The 22,076-nt window shown below is 36.7% G+C and overlaps 1 protein-coding gene across 1 annotated transcript in view; it reads left to right on the top strand.

The window, feature by feature from the left end:
- CD109 (CD109 molecule) overlaps positions 1-22,076 on the top strand; it is a 114,213-nt gene that overhangs the window by 85,036 nt on the left and 7,101 nt on the right. Inside the window, exons 22-30 of the mRNA XM_081044993.1 lie at positions 647-791; positions 3,429-3,605; positions 11,652-11,733; positions 13,472-13,700; positions 14,680-14,845; positions 16,580-16,770; positions 17,258-17,413; positions 18,447-18,512; positions 21,380-21,522. Of these exons, the coding sequence (XP_080901119.1) occupies positions 647-791; positions 3,429-3,605; positions 11,652-11,733; positions 13,472-13,700; positions 14,680-14,845; positions 16,580-16,770; positions 17,258-17,413; positions 18,447-18,512; positions 21,380-21,522 (1,355 nt within the window). The remainder of the gene's footprint in view (positions 1-646; positions 792-3,428; positions 3,606-11,651; positions 11,734-13,471; positions 13,701-14,679; positions 14,846-16,579; positions 16,771-17,257; positions 17,414-18,446; positions 18,513-21,379; positions 21,523-22,076) is intronic.

Genomic DNA, 22,076 nt, shown 5'->3' with positions numbered 1-22,076 from the left:
CTTCACCCTCTCGGTAATGCCTAAGTGTTCTCTCATCTGTATGTAAAAATATATCACATTTTGGAAGTCTGAGTAATTACCAATTTCCTCTTTAAACTTATAGTGTGACTATAAAGCAAGTCTCTTTTGCAGTCAATCACATTTACAAGTTGTGTTACATTGGGATCCTATTAAATCATGCCCAGTTGACATGTAGATTTTGAATTTTGGAATTCCTCAATACAGGTAGAAGAGATCTTTTTAAGAGACAACATTGTGCACAAGAAAAAAACTCAGCTTAGTGGATAAACATTTGTGTTCTGGGGTGAGGCAGCCCTGGGCTCGAATCCCAGGTCTGTCAAGTGTGACTTTGGACAAAGTAATTCTCTTGGATTATACGAGGGCCTACCTCAGAGAGTTTTTCTTATCACCTTCTCATTTGCTCCTTTGTCATTTCCATTGCCATTCCATGAAATGTTTTGTCTAATTTAACTAGAAAGTAAACACTTATTAAAGTATTTGAAACAAGAATCAAGAACTGGTAGGTACTTACCAAACTGTACATACACTGCAGACATGACAGGCCAGATATTTGTCTTATTATCTGCATACAGTTCTCTGTAAACAAATAGAGACCATGTTAATTGTGTTGCTTTTATTTCAACAGGCTGAAGGAATAGAAAAATTATATTCACAATCCATTTTATTGGACTTGACTGACAACAAGCTACAAACTACCCTGAAAACTTTGAGTTTCTCCTTTCCTCCTAATGTAGTGAGTGGTAGTGAAAGAGTGCAGATCACTGCAATTGGTAAGAATAGAATATATCATCATCACTACTGGTTTATTTGTAGATGATGCATATATTTTCATCTATTTATAGATATACCATATTTTCTTATTTAGTTATGATGAGAAGAGGTTGCAAAGGGTTTTAGTTGGTACCAGTGGCTGATTACAATAGAAAGGCTAGCACCATACATATCCCTAGACCAGCTCTTCTCAATGTTCAATGTGCATATGAATCACCTGGGGCCTTGTTTAAAGGCAGATTCTGGTTTAGTAGGTCTGGGAATTCTGCATTTCTGACAAGCTCCCAGGCGACGCTGATGCTTCTGGTATGCAGACCACTCTGAGTGTAAAGCCCCAGGATAATGTGGCTGCATGAGGAGACTTTCTTTCTTTTTAAAAACAATGATTATTGTTTATTTTTCAATTGTAGTTAAGATTCAGTATTATTTTTTGGGAGGTTATTTCTAAGAGCAGAGCTTCTGGCTTTGGTGTCTCTGGTAGATAGCAGAATCTTCTACAGTGCTTTGTAAAAACACAAATATCTGGGCTCTACTCTCAACCTACTCAATCAGAATCTCTTGGACTAAGGCTAGGGTATGTATGCGTAGTTTGAAAAGGTTCCACAGTGCTTCTGATAACCAAAGGTTGAGAACTACTGCCTAGGGCAGTTCTCTGCAAGACACAAGTCACCTTTACTGTAGAAAGCTTCCCACTGACTTTAGGCACCCTCTCTTAGTGCGTCTGTCCGCCTAAAAGTACTTTTGAATAATGTATTAAACAGAACTTCCACACAGTTTGTTTATACAGTTGTCTTTACAAAACACCGAAGGAAATGTTTAGACTAATGACATCTAAATCCTTCGGTTTTCAAGGTGGTAGGATCTAAGGCACTTTTTCAGAGGTTCTTTTAAATCTCGCCTGCAGGTGTAATGCTTTTTATTATAACCCCAACCAACCAATTCCTCTACAGAGGACTTTCTTTGGAGTGTTAGTGTGGGGACAGAGCCCCAGAAAGCAGTTTCCAGGCTCTCGGCCTCATGTGGAGAGGTGCTAGCTCAGATAGTAGATGGCCGTCAGCTGTGGCTGGTTGGCCATCAGCTGTAGCCATTAAGCCATTGGTCACTGATATAACTGCCGCGGCTACGGAAGGGAGCCGAGGAGAGTGAAGGCGGAGACTGAAGGAGAGTAAGGAGAGTCGAGGAGAATTGGTCGGTTGGCAGCAAAGCGGACAGCAGGTCGCACGTCGTGTAAACCCAGCCTCCAGTGAGACCATAGTGGTCTGACTTCCCTACCTATGGCTCCGTGGGTGTTCCTTTTTGGCCTCACCATGTCCTGCGTTCTTATGTGGGGAGCGGGAGCAGAGACCCCGCAGGCCGCCCCCCGGACACCCCGCACGACAGTTAAATATAATTCTTAAACAGAATTAAATCAGCTCTCAACTAGGGGAATGAATTCTGCCTAAGCATCTCTTAGAGTGGGGATGCTGGGAGATGCAGTGCACACCCACACACGTGCATGCATGCACACACATGCACACGAGAGAAAGAAGCCTTGCATTTTAAATGTATACCACCGCTCCTCACACTGGAATGACTCTGTCTAGGGTCACTGAAGTACTCTGAGGTTTACTTTTTAAGCTTGACACAAAGAGTGATTTTTCAGGTTTTATTTTTGTATGTCATTTATTTAAAAAGACTATTTGGTAGCCTAGTATGTGTGACTATTAGCTTCTTTGAGAGTCTAAGTTTATGTTCACTCTGAATATTAAAAATATAACCTGCAGTGGTAATAATATAACCTTTATTTATTTCTCTGTGTTAACATCTATAGTTTAAGACATCATATGGCAGCAGGGCTGCAGCCTACTCATATGGGAGAGGTCTTCCTCTCCTTTTGGAATTCATTTTTTTTTTTAGGATCAGGTTTTCATTAGGTATTTGGAGTTGGAATAGTGTAAGTTTCTAAACTACACAGAAGAATGTTCTTGTCCATACAGCTCAGCCATAGTGGGGTCTGAATTAGAACTCAGCCTCTCTATTTCTGAATTTTTACTTATTTTCCTGAGTTATGGTTTCAGAATGTAGATAGTGAAGTCTTTTAAGCATGTGCTTTGTTTAATTTTCTATTACTAACTTTGAAGAATATTCCTAATCCTTCTTGATCCTGAGAGTCATTGAAATATTTCTATTTGTTAGTTCTACTTTGTTGTTGCTAAATAAAGCACATTGAAAACTACCACAATTCCTGCCCCTTTAAAAAGTATTTCTCAAGTATTTGTAGTGTATTAGGAAGAAATCAGAAGGAAGTTCTATTATGTGAAGAGTACTGCTAATAAAACACTGCTTTTCCATGTAGAATGATGGTTTCCTAGTGGTTAATTCCCGCCATTTTTGTTCAAGAATTATTTTTTAAACTTATTTTTTGCTTAGTGCTTGCCTACATCTTTAGCTGAGTTAAAAGTGCCCAAGGTTGTCACATAGTCTACAAGTTCAGTATCACTGTATTATCATGTATTTGAGCAGTTGTCCTAAAAATTTGATGTAAAGTTTCTACTCTGTTCCAGGCAGCAGATGCCTTCCATACTCAGTGGAAGTCTCTGTCACCAAGTACAGGTCTTGAGTATTTGCTGAATGTATTGAATATCTTGTGCTTTCAGGAGATATTCTTGGTTCTTCCATCAATGGCTTAGACTCATTGATTCGGATGCCTTATGGCTGTGGTGAACAGAACATGATAAATTTTGCTCCAAATATTTATGTTTTGGATTACCTGACTAAAAAGAAACTACTGACAGAGAATTTAAGAGAAAAAGCCCTTTCCTTTATGAGACAAGGTAAGCATTTTAGAAACATACTTTTATTTGTAAACAAATGTTTAGTTTTAGGCAGAGTTCACTCTAGACCATGTTTCACAATAGACACATTTTTGTCTTTGCTATGTGCTTGTGGGACTAGATGGTCTTGAAATGTGCTGAATGTGTGAGCAATGGGAAGCTGCACCATTCTTCCTTCAGTGAATTGTATACTAATTGCTGCTTGTTTGTTAAGGAGTTTGTTTCTGGAGGGGTTTATATTTTAATAAGGGACCTGAAATTTAAAGCTACTGAAAGATCTGAAGGGATGAGTGTTCCTTTACTCATTACACATTTATGGAGTACCCTTCAGTGCTAGGGTCAGTTCTGGTGCTGAGGAGAGAGCAGAAGTCAGGGCGTTTCCTCTCAAGGAATTCTCTCTTCAGTGGAGAAGACAGTCAACACGGGGTGCTGCATGGTGGGGACCTTCTCAGTGCATTTAAAATGTCAAACAGATGGTTAGGAGAGAAATATTTGTATGGAGAGGCCCTGCTTGACCCTCAGGAAAAGCCACACCAGTGATGACTCCACTCTGACTCCCCGAAAGGCTGATACTGTCTGCAGACACCAGATGTTTTGTGTGTGTAACTTGTTAATGCCAATAGTTCACATTAGCTGAGTGCTTACTATGTGGTAGGCAGTGTTCTAAGCACTTTTATTTAATAGCTCATTTAATGCTCACACTTAGTATTAGCATTCCTCCTAGTTCTACGGGTGAGGAAACTGAGGCACAGAAAACTTAACTAACTTGCCCAGGGTCACATAACAAGTGAGTGGCAGAGCTGGGATTTGAACTGCAGGTGCTCTCTGTAGCGAAGTGTATGCCATGCTAGAAACAAACGTGATCTTTGCGCATTCTCATAACAGTTATATCTGAAGAGATGAGTAAAAAATATTTGAAATTGTCATGATCTAACTGCACCTTTTAAAAACAAGATTCCGACTTGTATTCAAAATCTAATTTGGCTGGTTTCAAGTAGATAGTCTGTAGGAACTAGATTGGTATACGTTCTTTGGGATATTTTAATAAAATAAAGTAAAATATTTTAGAAAATGCCAGATCATTACAAATTTTATATGCTTTATGAATTGTAATGTTGGCTAATCAAATATTAATGCCTTAAAATGGCAGAAAATGTTTTTTAAATTTATTTTTCAATTACAGTTGACACACAATGTTGTATTAGTTTCCTGTGTACACATAGTGATTAGTTAGACATTTATACCTATTATGCAGTGATCACCCCGGTAAATCTAGAACTCATCAAGACAGAATAAGTTTTATACTCTGAACCATTTAAGGAACAATCACTCATCCCTTAAAAATAATCTGAATTTGTGTCCTAGACACTTTGTTGTGGGTCAGCAGATGTTCTAAATCCTCAGAATCTGTTTTACTCCCCCAGAAGGAGCCCTGTTCCCTCAGGTGTTCCTAGCCACGTAGGTGACAAACTGCAGTTTTTCAAAGCAGCCCTCCAGGTGGCTCCATCTCCTTGATTGCTTAGGAGCCTTTCTCACATTTGCTGTTGTTAAGAACTTAAAGGAAATGCTCTTATTTTCTCATAAACTTTTGGAGAAGGCACTGAGCAGCCAGAGCAGACAGAGCACTGTTGTGTAAATGCCACATAGTCTTTTAAATTGTCAGAATGAAGAGCACCACTGCTGTAAAGTAGACTAGTCCCACCTTGGGAGGTTACGGCACCTGTTATGGAAGCCAGACTTGGGCTCTTCATCCTGTCTCTTGCTTTGGGCCAGTTTCCCAGAGCCTGGAGCCCCATTTTCCCTCCTGTAAGACAGGGGACATAAAGATTACCCCAGGGGTGACCGGTTAGCTCAGTTGGTTAGAGCGTGGTGCTAATAACACCAAGGTTGCCGGTTCAATCCCCGCATGGGCCACTGTGAGCTGTGCTCTCCTTAAAAAAAAAAAAAAAGATTACCCCAGTTTTGAAGATTAAATGAGATATTTTAGCACTTTATTTAACACATAGTAAATGCCCAGGAACTGTCAGCTATAGTGTAGTTAGTTGCATCGAACTAGGGAGTTAGGGTCTAAAGTCAGCAGATAAATCCTGTCCATTTTCCCTCTAAAAACAAATGTCAAATGCTTCCACTCCCTCCATCTCACAGATAATTGTTCCATTCCAATGCTATCACTGCTCACCGGACTCCTCCAGTGGCTACCTAAATAGACTCTCTGCTTCTGTGTTCCTAGTTTCCACGTAATATAAAAGAGATCTTTTGAGAATATCAAACTCATGTCACTTCATTGCTTAAAATTCTCTGGTGGATTCCTGGCCTCAGCCTACAGGCCCTGCGTGAACTGGCCCGGTCTCCATCTTTCAGCTCCTCTGATGCTGCCCTTCCTTGGCTCCCCATCTGCCTCCATCTGGAGCTCTCCCAGCACCACAGTGCTTCAGGGCCTTTAAACTTGTTCTTCCTTCTCCCGGGAGGCTCTTCCCCCAGATCTCTTCATAGCTGGCTCCTTTTCATCATTCACGTAGTGTTTTCCTCAGAGTGGCCTTCCCTGACCATTTAGTAACTCTCATTTATATTACTCCAGTTTATTTTGTTCACCACACTTCACCTTATTTAAAACTCTCTTTTTTTACTTTGTTTTGTATTACCTGTCTCCTGCACTACAAGGTAAGCTCCTTGACAGCGGGGACCATGTTTAATCTCTCCTCCACTGTATTCTTATATAGGCATCTCAAGCACAGAATGGATGAATGTATTATTATCCATATTAACTGCTTTGGGCCTTAGGTTCATCATCCTCATGTGGAGATCGGACCCAGAAGATCAATCCAGTGCTTCCACAATGCAGAGATTATTTATAAACACTAACGGTTCTACCTGGCCCTGGCATGTTCTCGTCAGCTAGGAAATGTGACCCGTGATTTCAATGTGTCACCTTTTGAACTGGCAAAGTGGTTGGTGGAAGTCAGTACAATGGAGCTCCCCCAAATACATCATTTCACATGCTGAACTGAATTATATTTCAAAGCAGTAGACAAAAACTTCTTGGTATAATGATTTTCATTATGAAATCAGTGTCTTATTTCAGAGACTCTGTTTTTTCTTTTGCCATCACATTTGCCAAAGTCCTTTAAATATACCGTAGTTGTTTTTATTTTTTAAGAAATTAAAGTGGCTTTGGAGCGAGTCATGATTATATTATTTAAATGTCATTTATGAAGAGCGCATTGTTTTACTTAAATCATGCTTGGCCCAGGAGCCCTGTAACCTAATCCGTTGTTTTTTTGGTCAAAACAACAGCTACATCATTGAATGAAGTGTCTTTTGCTGTCAAGAGGAAAATAGAACCGTAAAGTGAAAGCTGTTTTTGATAAGGACTGGAAATCCTGAATCTGTTAATTGATGATTTAAAACAGTTGTTTTCCTCAAATATTTAAATCATAGTGCCTGAAGCTCAATTTTTCAAGTGAGACTCAGACCAGGCTTAGTTGAAAACACATTATATTTTCTCTATTGAAATGAAAACAAGAAAAAAGTAGGTTTCAGGATTCTCATGCTGCATTTAGTCATCACCAGAATGGCAAGAGGCAATAGTGAAGATGCTACAAAAAAAACAAAAACCACCCAGTAAAGTTCTCACTTTCCATTTCATGTCCTAGGGAGTAAGGAAGTTGATGAAGATTACTTAGCTTTTAGTACAGAGAATGTTTTTATCAGCGTTTTACCAGAGAAAGTGATTGATACAGTCACAAGGAACTGGTCTTACTTCTTTTATTTGTATGCAGTTTTGACACTTGAGGTAAACTAAGTCAAATTATGGTTAGAATGTTACTTTTCTGTGTTTCTATGAATAGTACTTTCATCTTTATTATCATAAATTGTAAATATTTTACATCTGTGGCTATTTCAAAGCAAATTCATGACCCAGTAAGGATCTTTTCTGGCCCTTTATCAATGACAATTCATATGGCATTATCCCAACAGCCTCTGGACTTCTATATTTCAGATTGTCTGTTAATTCTGAGTATTCTATTACTTTCTAACTCAAGAGTTGTTCATAAATCTGTGACTTTAAAGGGAATACTCTTATTTCCTCATACACTTTTGGAGAATACCACATTTTTGCTTTTCTCACCTATCATGATAACAAGTCTCCAATTTAGGTGTCTATACCAGAACATTGTATTGTTGTATTGACAATAATCAGCAGAGTCAACAATGTTATTTTCTGCTTATGGAATGGATGTTGGAGGATAAGCAACCAAGGGTCCTTTAATGATGCATGGTTGGTTTAAGACGAGGCAGGGAACCTCCTAGGAGACTCCCACCAGCAGAGTCATTTAAGCTCCTCTCTCTAGGTTTTGATTCTCTTCTTTGTTTTGCCATGGGAGCAGAGTTGGTGGTTTGGATTCTCAGTTTTATCTAAACCAGCTCTAGAAATGCACTCCCGACTTGACTGTCTGTGAGTCCTCCTCCTCCTCTGGGCTGGCTGCCCCTAGTTAGAAGAATGGCGCTAGTTGTTGATATTAAAGGGGACTGTTGGAGGTCAGCCACCAGAGGGGTAATTTCCATAAGCACTGATCTCATCTCCATGAGCTCATCTCTCTGACTGGTTTTACAATAACTCATACTTGGAACTGCAGTTGTTGATGTGATTTGGGGGCTTGGAGGCACATGGTCTTCTCCTTGACATTGGTCTTTCTTCCCACAGAAGCACCTTCTGTAGTGATGGAAGGCCCCAAACCATTTTTCTCTTCTCTTCTCTTCTTTTTTCTCTTCTCTTCTCTTCTCTTCTCTTCTCTTCTCTTCTCTTCTCTTCTCTTCTCTTCTCTTCTCTTCTCTTCCCTTCCCTTCCCTTCCCTTCCCTTCCCTTCCCTTCTCTTCTCTTCTCTTCTTTTCTCTTCTCTTCTCTTTTTCTATTTCCTTCTCGTCTTCTTTCTCCTCTCCACTTCTCTTCTCTCCTCTCTCCTCCCTGTCCCTCTCCTCCTCTCACCTGTCAGATTGAGTTCACCGTTAAACTCTGCTCTCTGGTGGATTATTCCTGATCGGGAAATTGAGGAAGAATGTCTTGGAATTTTTAGCTAATTTCCTTTGGGAATATTAGAAAATTATTCTGCTTCTCTGTGATCCCTGACTGGCTCTGAAAAATGTTGTGTTTTTTTCAAGGTTAAATGAAAACTAAAACATGTTGAAGTGAACTAAAGTAGTGTGAATAATACCTATTGTTAAATTTTTTTTCCATTTTTATTTGACTTTTTTGAATATATAGAACAGCAATTTTCTTCCAAAAGTCAACCTTACTCTGAAAGGTATATGCAAAGTATGTCTGTGCCTCTTATATCCCTTCTCCCTACCCCTTGTAGTTAACTTCATTCATTTCTAGTTTCTTTCTCTCTCTGCAGAAATTAATACATACATACATACATAAAGTTTTTATTATTTCTATTTTTTCTTACACAAAAGGTAATATTTTAGACTTTGCCCTTTTCACGTAATATATCCAGCAAATTTCTCTGCATCAGTTCAGAGAGCTAGTCCTTGTTCTTTTCTCATAGCGGCATAGTACTGCATTGTATGTATGTACTACAGTTTATTCAACCAATGTCCAATTTGCGGGCATTTAGGTAATTTCTAATATTATTATGATTACAAATAATGCTGGAATGAATAATCTTCTGCATGTGTATTTTTGTGTCTTTAGGATAGATTCTTAGAAATGGGATTTTTGGGTCAAAAGGTATAAACATTTTCCTACATATGAGTTGTACCATTCTGAATTCTCTCCAGCAATGATTGAGTACTGGTCTTCCTACAGCCTCTTCAACAGAATGAAGGGTCAAGCTTTTGAATCTTTGCTAATGGGATGAGTGAGAAATGGTATCTCAATGCAATTTTCACTTGCATTTCGCCTATTATGAAGAACACTTTTTCATATATTAAGATCTATCTTTCTTTGTTTATTATGAAATGTCTGTTTTTGTCTTTTATTCATTTTTGTTTATAGGATTTTAAATCTTTTCCTCTAAATTAAAAAAAATATGTATGTACATGTATAGATACGTAGTAATAATATGTAAACATATACATAAAATTTATATATTCATACAAGTATTAGGGATATTAGCCACTTATCTCACTTATATGTTGCAAATATTTTCTTTGAATTCATCATCTGTCTTTTAACTATGCTAATAGTGTGTTTTGCTATGGAAAGTTTAAAACAATTGTTTTTGGTAGTCAAATTTATCAGTTTTTTTTTAAACTTGGATGCTTGGAAAGCCTTTCCCTGTATCCATGTTATGATATGATACCTATTGCTTATTGAGAGTGTGCGATGTTAAAGGCACTGTGCTAAGGACTTTTCATACATTAATCATTGAAAGAGCTCTCTGAATTAATAGGAAACAGCAGTTTTGGAGACAAACAGACTTTGACTAGTGCCTAGTTTCAATACCTACCAGCTGTGTGACCTTGCACTTGGTGTATCCTGAGTTCCAGCTTTGTCTTTCTAAAAAGGGAACAATAATGGCATCTACATCGTAGGGTTGTTGTAAGAATTACGAGTTTGTATGTGAAAGGGCTTTGAACAGGTCCTAACAAATAGTCTGTGGTTTAATATTTAGATATTTAATATTAGATTTAATATTTAGGCTATTTAATATTTTAGATTCAAATTCAGCAAAATTCTGTCATTTAAATGTTATTTATATTTCTTTTACCATAGGTCTTAAAGATCATCATGAAACAGTGTCTTGTTTTTCGCACATTTTGTCTTACTGTAGCTTAAATGAGATACTCAGATATGGGTTTTCTTGTGGAAAGGCTCAAGAAGAAAAGTTTGGGATGTGGCAAGAGCAGATTAACTAACTTAAAAGTATGAATGCTCATGTTTTGTTTGTCCAATATGAATAATTACTTGTAGTTATTGATGCTTCTAAAATGTGGTATGCATAAAGTAAATATTTTTTTATTACTATAATTTACTAGGGATTAAATTCAACATTTTAGAAATGTTTTGGTTGCCAGACTCCACGTGGCCATAGTGCAGGGCTCAGAGTATGTGCTGTCACTTGCCTGTAGTGGAATCCTCTAATTTTCAGGAAGAATTCTTGCTTATCAGAGAATCATTGATAATGCTTGGAGTTGAAAATATTTTTGGCTCTTACTTATGCTTGATTTTTAATGTTAAGTTATTGATATTTTAGTTTTATTTTTTGCAAGTTAGTCTGTTGTGGGTTGTTTGGTGAATCTTTAGTGTTTGACCTATGATTTCTCAGTCACTGGGCTTTGAGAGCAAACATGCATGGGTTTGCAAATATGAAACATCTGCCTTTTATTTGTAGCCATTTCTTTAAATATGAAACATCTGTTTTTATTAAAGGAGACACATGAAACTTAAGCCCCTCCCCAATTTACTTCTATAATCAGACTTTATTACCACTACCAAATTCTTTTTTTTTTTTTTTTTTTTATTGAGAACTTGGGATTGATGTGGTGTACAGACCAGTTGGTCTTTTGGTTTATCTCAGCTGGTTATGACCAAAAAGTTTTAGAGCCATTGTCTTAGATTATTTAGCAATTTCTACCCCACTCCCCACTGTTGCTGGCCTAAAAATAGAAAGCATTTTTACTTTCTGTTTTAGCCTTAAAATTTAATTATGATACTATACATAGTTTTTTATGTAGCAAACAATTTTAGATGACTGAGCATTGAAACCTTTGTAGTGAAAACTACGGAGTTAAATAAAACTCTGCCTTTACCTTGCCTGCTTTTGAATGGCTAGAATTGTTCTCTATGTTATAGTATTCTTCTGAATTTACTTTAAGTTGGGGATATCTCAGTTCTTATTTTACACATTCTCCTTGAAAAGTTCTGGTATTTTAAATCTCTCACAGCACTTAACATGGAAAGTATTCAGTATTAGTTGTTGATTTGATGTTTTCTTCTTTCCAATTCTCTGCCCACATTTCCTCAGTACGAAGTCATGATTAGAAACTTCCATGCATTGCAAGTTGATCAATTGATTGTCTATTTTGTCTAAATTTTCTCAGGTTATCAGAGAGAACTTCTCTATCAGAGGGAAGATGGCTCTTTCAGTGCTTTTGGGAATGATGACCCTTCTGGGAGCACTTGGTAAGTGTTTCTCTTAATGGAACAAATCCTTGTTATAGAATGGGCCCTCACTAGGTCATGATGGCCGTGAAATTGACAGATGTGTTTTATCTATAGGCTCAGAGATGCTTTTCCTATAGCCTGGCTTTAAAAGACCTTCTACTTTTTAAATATGATTTTGAAGCACTAAAAAATCAAGTGTTTTTGTTTAGAAAAGAGAGGTCATAAATCCTCTTTTTTTTTTTGGTGGGAAAAGTAGCAATAAAAATACCTCATGATGAGGGTGCAACTGACAAGAAAAATCAGTTAGAAATACTGGATGATTGCCACTTAGTTCTTTCTTTAATCTGACGTGATCAACATGAATTGTGTTAATGCTGTCAACGTAGTTTCTTTACAGTTATTTTTTGTGAAAAACAGTGATGGAATTAAGTAATGAATATCAGAGATTCCTCCAGAGTGGAATATGCCTGGCTGATTTTGGATGATTACTCTTTCTTCTTGCACTATCTCTGTTCTGTATTTCACTCAGAAGAAGATTGACAAACTGTATGAGATGGGTTAGACAAAGCATGCTGTGGTAACAAACAACCCCTTAAATCTCCGGAGCTTCTTTACAACAAAGATTTTTCTTCCTCATGCTGCATTTCCACTGTGGGCCAGCAGGGGTCTCTGCAGGCTTTGCTTCAGCTGCCACCATCTATCTCACCGTCTCACTGGGAGGCTCCGGGCAACTGAATGCTTCGGCCTGAGTGTAGTATTTCTTTTGGCTTTATCATTATCAGAGCTGGTCACATGGCCATGCCTAACTTCAGCGGGGCAAGGAAGTGAATTCCTCTGCGTACTCAAAGTAAAGGAAAACTGGACATTATTGAATATTAGTAATGTTTACCACACTAAAGCTTTTATAGGATGAAACAGATCTGCTTCAAATTTTCTTTTGGCATGAGTCAGGATGTAGATCCATAAATAGAAAAGTTTCAGTGTTTTATTGTTTGACATTCTTTTCGCGTTAACATGTAGTGTTCTGTAGCAGGATCAGCAAACTTTTTCTGTAAAGGGTCAGATAGAAATATGTTAGGTGTTGCAGGCCACATAGTGTCTCTGTTGCATATTATTCTCTCTCCTCTCACCCCTCTCTTTCTGTCTCTCTTTCTCTCTTTAAAAACCATTCTTATATGGAGGCTGGGTGGTAGGGAGAGGTACTATAAAAGACCCTGTCTGTATTTGGCCCGGATTTGGCTCACAAGCGATAATTTGGTGACTCCTGTCCTAGAGGAGAGAAAATATCCATTTCCTCTGCTTACAAATACGACATGATTGTGAACTACATATACTTCATCTATGGCTTTAGGGATGAGTGAAGTATATAATATCTTCCTAGGTAAACACCCAGAAGAGTCCAAAAATTAACAATCTTGGACAATTTATTTAACTCTCTTGGAGTTAAATAAATTGAGAATTTGACATTCTCAATCTATAAAATAGTGAGGATGGATTAGATGATTTCTGAATTCTTTCCAAATCTGATATTTTGCGAGTTGACCTGAAATTTCTTGGACACACTCAATGGTCTACCAGCTAAAGCTGTTTATGTTATCTCTTTTTTGTCTTTCTTCCCTTTTTTCTTCAGTGAGTTTTCCCTTTGATGAATCTTCTGATGGGGGAAAAAAATGTTGTTATTGTTTTTCTTGCTCAGCATTGTTTGGAGGACTGTTTACAATGTATTTTATGTAATATTCCCCTCTTTTCCACCAAGGTTGTCAGCTTTTGTTTTAAGATGTTTCCTTGAAGCTGATCCTTACATAGTTATTGATCAGAATGTGTTACACAGAACATATACTTGGCTCAAAGGACATCAAAAATCCAATGGTGAATTTTGGGACCCCGGAAGAGTGATCCACAGTGAGCTTCAAGGTGGCAATAAAAGTCCAGTAACGCTTACAGCTTATATTGTGACTTCTCTTATGAGATATAAAAACTATCAGGTATTTAATCTTTAACTTAACAAATGAGGGTGGGAAATCACAAGGAAGGTAGGTCTTGATGGGTCAAATATGTGCTGGGAACTTCAAGAGTTTTGCAATTTTATGTCACATTTGAAGTCTGAATTTGGGCACCCTTTTGCTTTGCATGTGTAGCCACATTCCAAAATCTGAGAATAAAAATATTGATCCACTCTTTTAGAATAATGAAGAAAATCTTAAAAATACTTTCTAATCTGAATATTGTTGTACTTGCTGTTTGTAAGATAAGTCAATTCATATTTTATCATTGGAAAGGTTAATTTCTTGGGGTACAGAAAATTCTTCAGAATTTGGGAATGCATTTTAGCAAATTTAAATTGTGAAGGAATTTTTTATTTCTAAAATATCATGGAGCAATTATAATGTCTGCTAATTTAATACAAAGTACACCCACACTCTAAAAAGCATGTTAAATGGATGAGAATGAATATGCACAGAAAGTTATGCCAAAGAACTTAATTTTGCTCTACAGCTGTCTCAGGGACTGATGCGTTACTGCTTCATGCTGACTGTCTTTCACATGATCACAATCAGCCATTCTCTGTGTTAAGCTCCTATAGTAGTCATGGAGAAAATAAACTGTCCCCTGAACTTACAGCTTCAGCACCGGAGATCAAACATGAGAAATATCTTTCTCAAGCTGTATTTTATGCTCTCATCTGAGTTTGTGATATTTAATGTGAGAAACACTGGCAAAAGTTCTACTTCTTATTTCTTATTCCCTATGACTGGTGCCTATTTACTTATGAAAAATGAAAAGCAGTGGTATTTTCAGAACACATGGCAAATCTATAAATATCAGTGATCATGTTGAGTCCCATTACCTAGGACAAAGTCAGGTGCTTAATAGACACTGAAATTATTTTTTGAATAAATGTTTGAAAATACTATTCAGGTTATTTTGAATGGTAAAAAATATATATATATATTTTCTTTCAAGCCTAATATTGATGTGCAAGAGTCTGTCAACTTTTTGGAGTCTGAATTTAACAGAGGAATTTCAGACAATTATACTCTAGCTCTTATAACTTATGCGCTGTCATCCGTGGGGAGCCCTAAAGCCAAGGAAGCTTTGAATATGCTGACTGGGAGAGCAGAACAAGAAGGTAATGCATGGGACCCATCTGCAATTGTTAAACTGTTATGCATTATGAAATATATAAATTGTGTGAGAAAGTTTTAGAAGACAGATATGAAACGGAGTACATTTACATCTCCTGAATGGGATGAAAAATGAAGTGATGAGATCAGATGGGCCTGACACGGCCATGCTGCTTCTACCCTCCCCAAGAGTTTCTAGAGAATTTCAGGGCTTGGGTGTTTCCTTATTTTAGATGTGTTCTGCCAGATATCAGTTACCCTTTGAGTTCTTTGATACCATTTCTGGTTTGATGGCCTCGAGGGGTCATTAAGACCTTAGGTTGTAGGTGGGAGATGAGGGTAAGGGGGATCAAATATATGGTGATGGAAGGAGAACTGACTCTGGGTGGTGAACACACAATGGGATTTATAGATGATGTAATACAGAATTGTACACCTGAAATCTATGTAATTTCACTAACAATTGTCACCCCAATGAATTAAAAAAAAGACCTTGGATTGTGAGAGACTTGGGTTCAAATTCTGGTTCTGCTATTTCCTTTTACAAGTTTCAGTTTTCTGAACTGTAAAATTGGAATAACACCCATTTTAGGGTTGCTGTGAGGATTGAGATAATATAAGTGCCTGCTGCATGGCAAATGTTCAAAAATGTGAACTAAAATGCTGATTAATAGAAATGCAAATGCCAAAAAAAGCTGTTAGTGAATTATATGTATGATTTTTAATTTTTTTTTTTGATTGAGGACTGCTTGGGGCAATGGCCTCTACAGTCAGGGATTCAGATGTGTGTGTGTTGGGGGGATAGCATGGAGGGGGATGGGTGGGCTGAAATAATTTTAAGTAATATCTTCTGATTCAGAGTTCTGTTAATTCAAGAAGGGATATCTGTAGAAAGTGCTTGGAAACTTCTGAGACTATGAAAAACATTGCATTAGTATTAGCAGTAACTTAGATTGCGTATTACCCGTTGCAGTGCTGGGATATAGGAGATTATTGCAGAGAGGCTGAAGTAGTCCTTGACATTTTCTTCTTCTCTACTTGGCTAAGTGGTAGTTATTTCACATTCCACCTAAGTATAATAATCATCTAAATAGTAATATCTGAGAGATGGGGAGGAGGCACCAAGTGGGATGTGCCTCTGGGGGCTAATAGGAGTTATCTCTAGGAAGATTGTTGAGTTGGCCAGGGTCCCTCATTTTCTCTTGGGGGCTTGGATTTTTGAACTTATAACACCAGCTTTCAGATAATGAAAAACGAGAGGTTTCCCAGGACGTTAGAGCTAGTTAATGGCAGATTCTCAGAATAAGATTCTTTCCAATGCGTCCTAAAATTTTTGGGATGACCTGGTCAGAGAAGTTATGTACATTATCTTCTAATATTATGTCTTTTATTTATAGCTGTTTAGTCTTGAGCCAAACATATGGAATTTTTCTTGGGAAAATATTTTCATCAAAACATCTTCAAATATAAACAATAGGAAAAGGATGAAAATTTATAAGTTTTACTATTTTACAAATTGACATAAATATGTGTTATGTGTATATACACATACTTATATATTTGCTTGGCATAAATATGTATATGTATAAAATATATATATATATATATATATATATATATAAATATACATATATATTTTATGCTAGTCAAGTAGAACTTGGATCAGTGTAAGAATATTTTGTGGTATGGAATACAGTTTTTTTATAATTGGTCAGACCGTTATTACTTTTCTCTTGCAGGAGGCATGCAATTCTGGGTGTCATCAGTGTCCAAACTTTCTGAATCCTGGCAGCCAAGCTCCCTGGATATTGAAGTTGCAGCTTATGCACTGCTCTCACACTTCCTGCACTATCAGGTTTCTGAGGGAATCCCAATTATGAGGTGGCTAAGCAGACAAAGAAATAGCTTGGGAGGTTTTGCATCTACCCAGGTGAGTGATGGTAGTTTTGTTTTTTTTAAAATCCATCCATCCATCCATCCATCCATCCATCCATCCATCCATCCATCCATCCAACATCTATCTATGTTTTTAGGAAATATGTGGCTGTTTTTTTTTTTTTATCATTAATTCCCAAAATTACTTTGCAGTTTAAAAGTTTAGTAACTTACGTCAAAGTTTTAAGTTACTAATTTTAATTATTTGTCATCATGCGTATAAATATATGGAATACATGAGTTCCTAGTCTATATCAGCCATTTTTCGTATTAGGTAACTGGCACAGTAGATGCTCAGTTCCATCCAACAGATATTTTCTGAGCCTCTCCTGTATTACGTGTCAAGGAGATTCAAAGATTAATAAAGGAGAGTTCCAGTCTCAGGAAGGTGGAACAATGTATAGCGGGTGTCCTAAACATTACTAAATTGACTCTTCGGAGACCTTGATATATACTTATATGCATTTTTCTTTCCTCAATAGGACACCATTGTGGCTCTGAAGGCCCTCTCTGAATTTGCAGCCCTGATGAATACAGAAAGGACAAATGTCCAAGTGACTGCGACAGGGCCCAGCTCACCGAGACCTGTAAAGTTTCGGATTAACACACAGAACCGCTTTCTCCTCCAAACGGCAGAGGTGTGGAAAGGGGTGGTTATTTAAAATTCTGGATAGATGAATCCTTGTGCTGGAAAACGGACTTATTTGTTTTATTGACTTCAACAAAGACTTGCTCCCAGTGCCCTGTGGAGAAACTGGGAGGAAGAAGTGCCCTCCTTTGGTTGAATTTGCTGAGCTGGCGAAGGGAGGAGGGGATGGGAACTTTGGAAAAGGAGAAAATGTAGGCACTGTTACACTGGGAAAAGAATGAACATCCGTTGAGATCCTAGTTTATGCAGGCACTGTGCCAGATTTCTTTACATGTCCTATTGCATTTACTTCTCAAACCAACACTAAGAATTAAGCACTTTTATCCAGATTGTACACATGATAAAACTGATCCTGAGAGAGGCTAAGTAACTTGCTCAAGATCATATTACTAGTAATAGGAGAGCTAGGATTTGACCCATGAGTTCAAAGACCGTGTTCTTTGCACCATATGTCCTCCTAGGAGAATTGATAGAACCAGTAGTAGAATTCTTACTTTGAAATGGAATAAAGGCCTATGCTAGACCCTAACTTTATTCCCCTGGGTAACCTTGTAAAAACTTGAGAGTAATGGATGAAAGTGATAACTTCAAGGCTGGAAACTGAGGAAGAGAGATGATGGCAAAGGAAAAAGAGGGAAGAAACATAGTCAGTGATGATGTGTCATTGTGTTCTCAGGAAGGCCAGAGGATTAGACACTGACTAAGGGAAGTTAGTGGAGGGAGATAAGTTGTTTCTTGTCATCCATGCTCCAGCCCCCACAGAGGGGCAGACCTGTCCATAGCGTGAATGTTTCCTCCCCAAGGGCAGAGGTGAGGGCGTGTGGAGAGTGTACACTTCCTCTGCCTTCACCTCTCCAAATGGTTGACCCATAGTTTTTGATATGCGAGGTCATGTAAAGTTCTTAGAGCTTTCCACAGATTGCTTACACTTTTAATGAAAGATAACACTAATCTCTTGTGCTACGTGGAAGGATGTAGATATGGAAAATGAGCCTTATTCACTTCTTTCTATCTTTATGCAGCTTGCTGTGGTAGAGCCAACTGAAGTTAATATTTCTGCAAGTGGTTTTGGATTTGCTATTTGTCAGGTATGTAATAATGTTTAGTTTTGTTTAGTTAAATGTGACGTTATAATAATTTTTTGGTTTGGGGTACTGCTAAATCTTTATCTCAGATAACATATAAAATTCTTAATGATTTATTTCTATGAGTTAGGCAAGATAAATAACTCTTTTAAATAAAAAGTACTAGAGATGTTATTAGCTAGTGAGTAGACAGCAACTATAAGGGTTGATAATCTATTTTCTTGACTATTACATGCTTTTTAAAGTGAGGATTAAAATCCTCCAATATTATTTATGTGACTTGTTGGGAATGTACACCTTGTTTTATGAAAATACAGCTCAGAATTATTGTAATGCTATGACTTGATAAACAAATATGCATTTTACTTAGAACTTACTATTCATCTAACAATGTAAAGTTCAACATGGTATTACAAGTAATTGACCTAAAGATAGGGAATATATCCCTTTAGTGTAAAATCTTATATAATAGTAAGTAAAATAATTAGAGCATGATATGCTCAATGCTCTGGCAGAAGAAGAAAATCCAAAGAAATCTACCTGCTATGGTGCAATAGGGGCTAGAACAAAATGGAATTAAGATGAAAAATACTGAATGAAATCATTATTATACTGCATAATAAATGAAAATCATAGGAACTAAAAACTATCTTATTGGAAAATCAACATAATATGTGATAAGACCAAAATGGATTATGTGCTTGATTAGAAAAAAACCAAACAAACCAAACAAACCCTGAAAGATTTACTGAGAAAGTGAAAAAAAAAAAAGGCTATTATAGAGAAAAGGTACTTTTTCAAAAACCAGTACAATTGTTCTTCTGAAGAGAACAGGTACACTTGCTAAGTAGGGTAAAGGGTCAGATATAATTTGGAAACTTCCAAATAATCCTAAGATTATTTTATATGGTATTCAAAACACAGTAAATGTTTTCAAAAACTCAAGGAAAAATGATCACAGTTAAAAAGGAAAGGTATTCAATGAAAGGATAGAAATAGAAAAGAGTGAGTAATTTGTATTGGTCTTTACTAACAAAGACTATGTGAAAATTCTCATTCCGAAAGTGACTTTCAGTGTAAACAGTAAATCCAAAAGTAAATACACAGGATGTTTTAGATATGGTTGAAAAATTTTACCCACCTGAGTCACCAAATTGGTTGGGATTCTTTCTTGATAAACACAACGTAGATAAATTACTCAAGCCGAATGATTTTTACTTAAGGTTTGAAGGGCACAGCAGTAAAGATGGTGCCTACTCATCAGAATGTTCACCAGTCCCGTGTCTATATCAACACGTAGAAAACGAAAGGTAGAGACCAATAGGCACTTCTGGTGATGGAGAAAAATATTGCAAAAGCTGATCACTACCTGGGAATAGGTACTGTGAGATTGCCTTTAGTCGCTGTTTTTGTTAAGTGTTCTGGAAAAAAGAAGGCAAAGAAAATTCTCAGGTTTGCAGTAAATGTTAACGTCTCTTTGGTAATAATACGAAGCCGTTGGACATAAACTGCAAGATCTCTTAAAGTTTTCTGAGTGAGCAGTTGAACTTTACTGTGGGCCAAACAGAAACAGAAACTCTAATTCTTAGTAACAGATAGGATTAGGAACCCTAATCCTTACTAATCCTTAGAAAAACCCTAATCTTAAGTAATTATGACCCAGGGGACAAAGTTGGTCCTTGTTTAATGTTTCCTGATGACATTGGTTCTTGAAGGACAATTGCATGCCACTGGAAAAGGGATGATGAAAAATAATAGAGACCATCCTTCCAATTTTATGAAACCATTTTTCAACTGCTCCAAGAATAATCTATAATTTAATTGTAGTTTAAGAAAGAGTTGGAGAATGTCTAGAGTGAAATAACCAGAATGATCAAGGGAGTAAAGGGTTATATGAGCTAGGTGTGGCAGAATGAAAAGTTGGAACGCTTAGGTTTGAAAGATGAAAGCTTAGAGAGAGGAAATTTTTTAAGTATGTAAATTCACAGTGAGCACTAGAGGTTTAGGAGTGTGTGTGTGTGTGTGTGTGTGTGTGTGTGTGTGTGTGTGTGTGTGTGTGTGATTTAAGTATAAGTAAAAGAAAATACATTACATACAATAAGGTTTATGAACTTTGGCATCAAGAAAAATGGGAGGTAAAAAATTTAGATTCCAGTTCAACTTGGCATGAAGCAAGCCTAGAAAATTTTGAGTACATTCCCAAGCTTCTGATCTTAGGATCCCTTTGAGAAAAACACTGGTGCTCACACTCCACCAGTGTCCCCACAGCACCTTTCACATTAGTGTTAGGCGCAGAGTACATTATACTGAAAGAGACCCAGTTGACTTGGAAACCATCATTTATTTTATCATCTTTGAAAAAACGTTGTATGATCAAAAACAGTCCTCAGCAGTTGAACAGGTTTCTGTTCAACTAAGGCTCTTAGATGTTTTGGTTTTGATTTAACTCTAAGGTTCCAGTTTGTGAAAAATGACTTCAGTTAGGCAGCGGAGCTTAGAAATTAGTGGATACTCTCAAGAAAGTTGGCAATAGTTTCACTTTTTCCCTATAGGGAATGTTTTACATTCTTTGAAAAAAACAGTGCCCATGAGTATCATCCATGATTGTGTATGACACATGTTTTGGAATGTTACCTAACAATTTTCTCAATTTTTTAAAATCATTGCTTATAAACTTACATAACGATGTTTGTTAATAATGATACTTTGTTAGCTAGTAAATCTAAATTTTTCTAGGTTGAAGATGGTAAATCTAGTTGGGTTTGTCCCAAAGAGAATCATTACCTAACATTTAGAATACATAATGATGTCAATTTATTGCTAATAACATTGCTAATTTATTATTTATGCTAATTTGTTATTTATTGCAGCTTAATGTTATTTATAATGTGAAAGATTCAGAGTTTTCTAGTAGACGAAGAGCTATCCAAAATCAAGAAGCCTTTGATTTAGATGTTGATGTGAAGGATACCAAAGATGATATCAATCACTTGAATTTGAATGTGTGCACAAGGTTGGTATCTGTTTAAGTCCCCCCTCCTCCTGTTTCTCCTTTAAAAAGATGTGAAGATTTAATAATTTATATATAGTTACCTCGCTATATCAATATATAAGGAGTTACATTTAACAACGATTTCAGTTATGCATTACACTTTAGACTACAAACTAGAAATCCTGCTAGTTATATTTAAGCATTTTTCAATGTGTCCAAAATTATTTACAAGTTTTCCTTGTATTTCTAATAAATTTGAATAGAAAAATTTAATAAAATTCAGATCTAATTGATGAAAACTTGAAATTAACCAACCATATTTAATATTTCAAAATTGGTTATTTCTTGTTGTTAGTCATTCTTCTGTTAAATAGTTATTCTAGGTTCACATTTAATCTTTAGTGTTACACTTTTTAACTCAGTACTTCTTAAGAGCATGCAAGTTCAATGAAGAGAATAGTTTTTTTTTTTTTTAGACACTGTGAAAATATTCCATTTTAGAAGGTCCTCACCTTGGATAATTAGACATTTCTAGTTTGGTAAGTGATTTATAAATACCTTGTTAGCTAGTAAAT

The sequence above is a fragment of the Rhinolophus hipposideros genome (genome assembly GCF_964194185.1).
Source record: "Rhinolophus hipposideros genome assembly, chromosome: 3".
In the NCBI taxonomy this organism is placed as follows: Eukaryota; Metazoa; Chordata; class Mammalia; order Chiroptera; family Rhinolophidae; genus Rhinolophus; species Rhinolophus hipposideros.
Note: the sequence above shows the minus strand (reverse complement) of the source record. Positions and strands in the feature narration are given on the sequence as shown.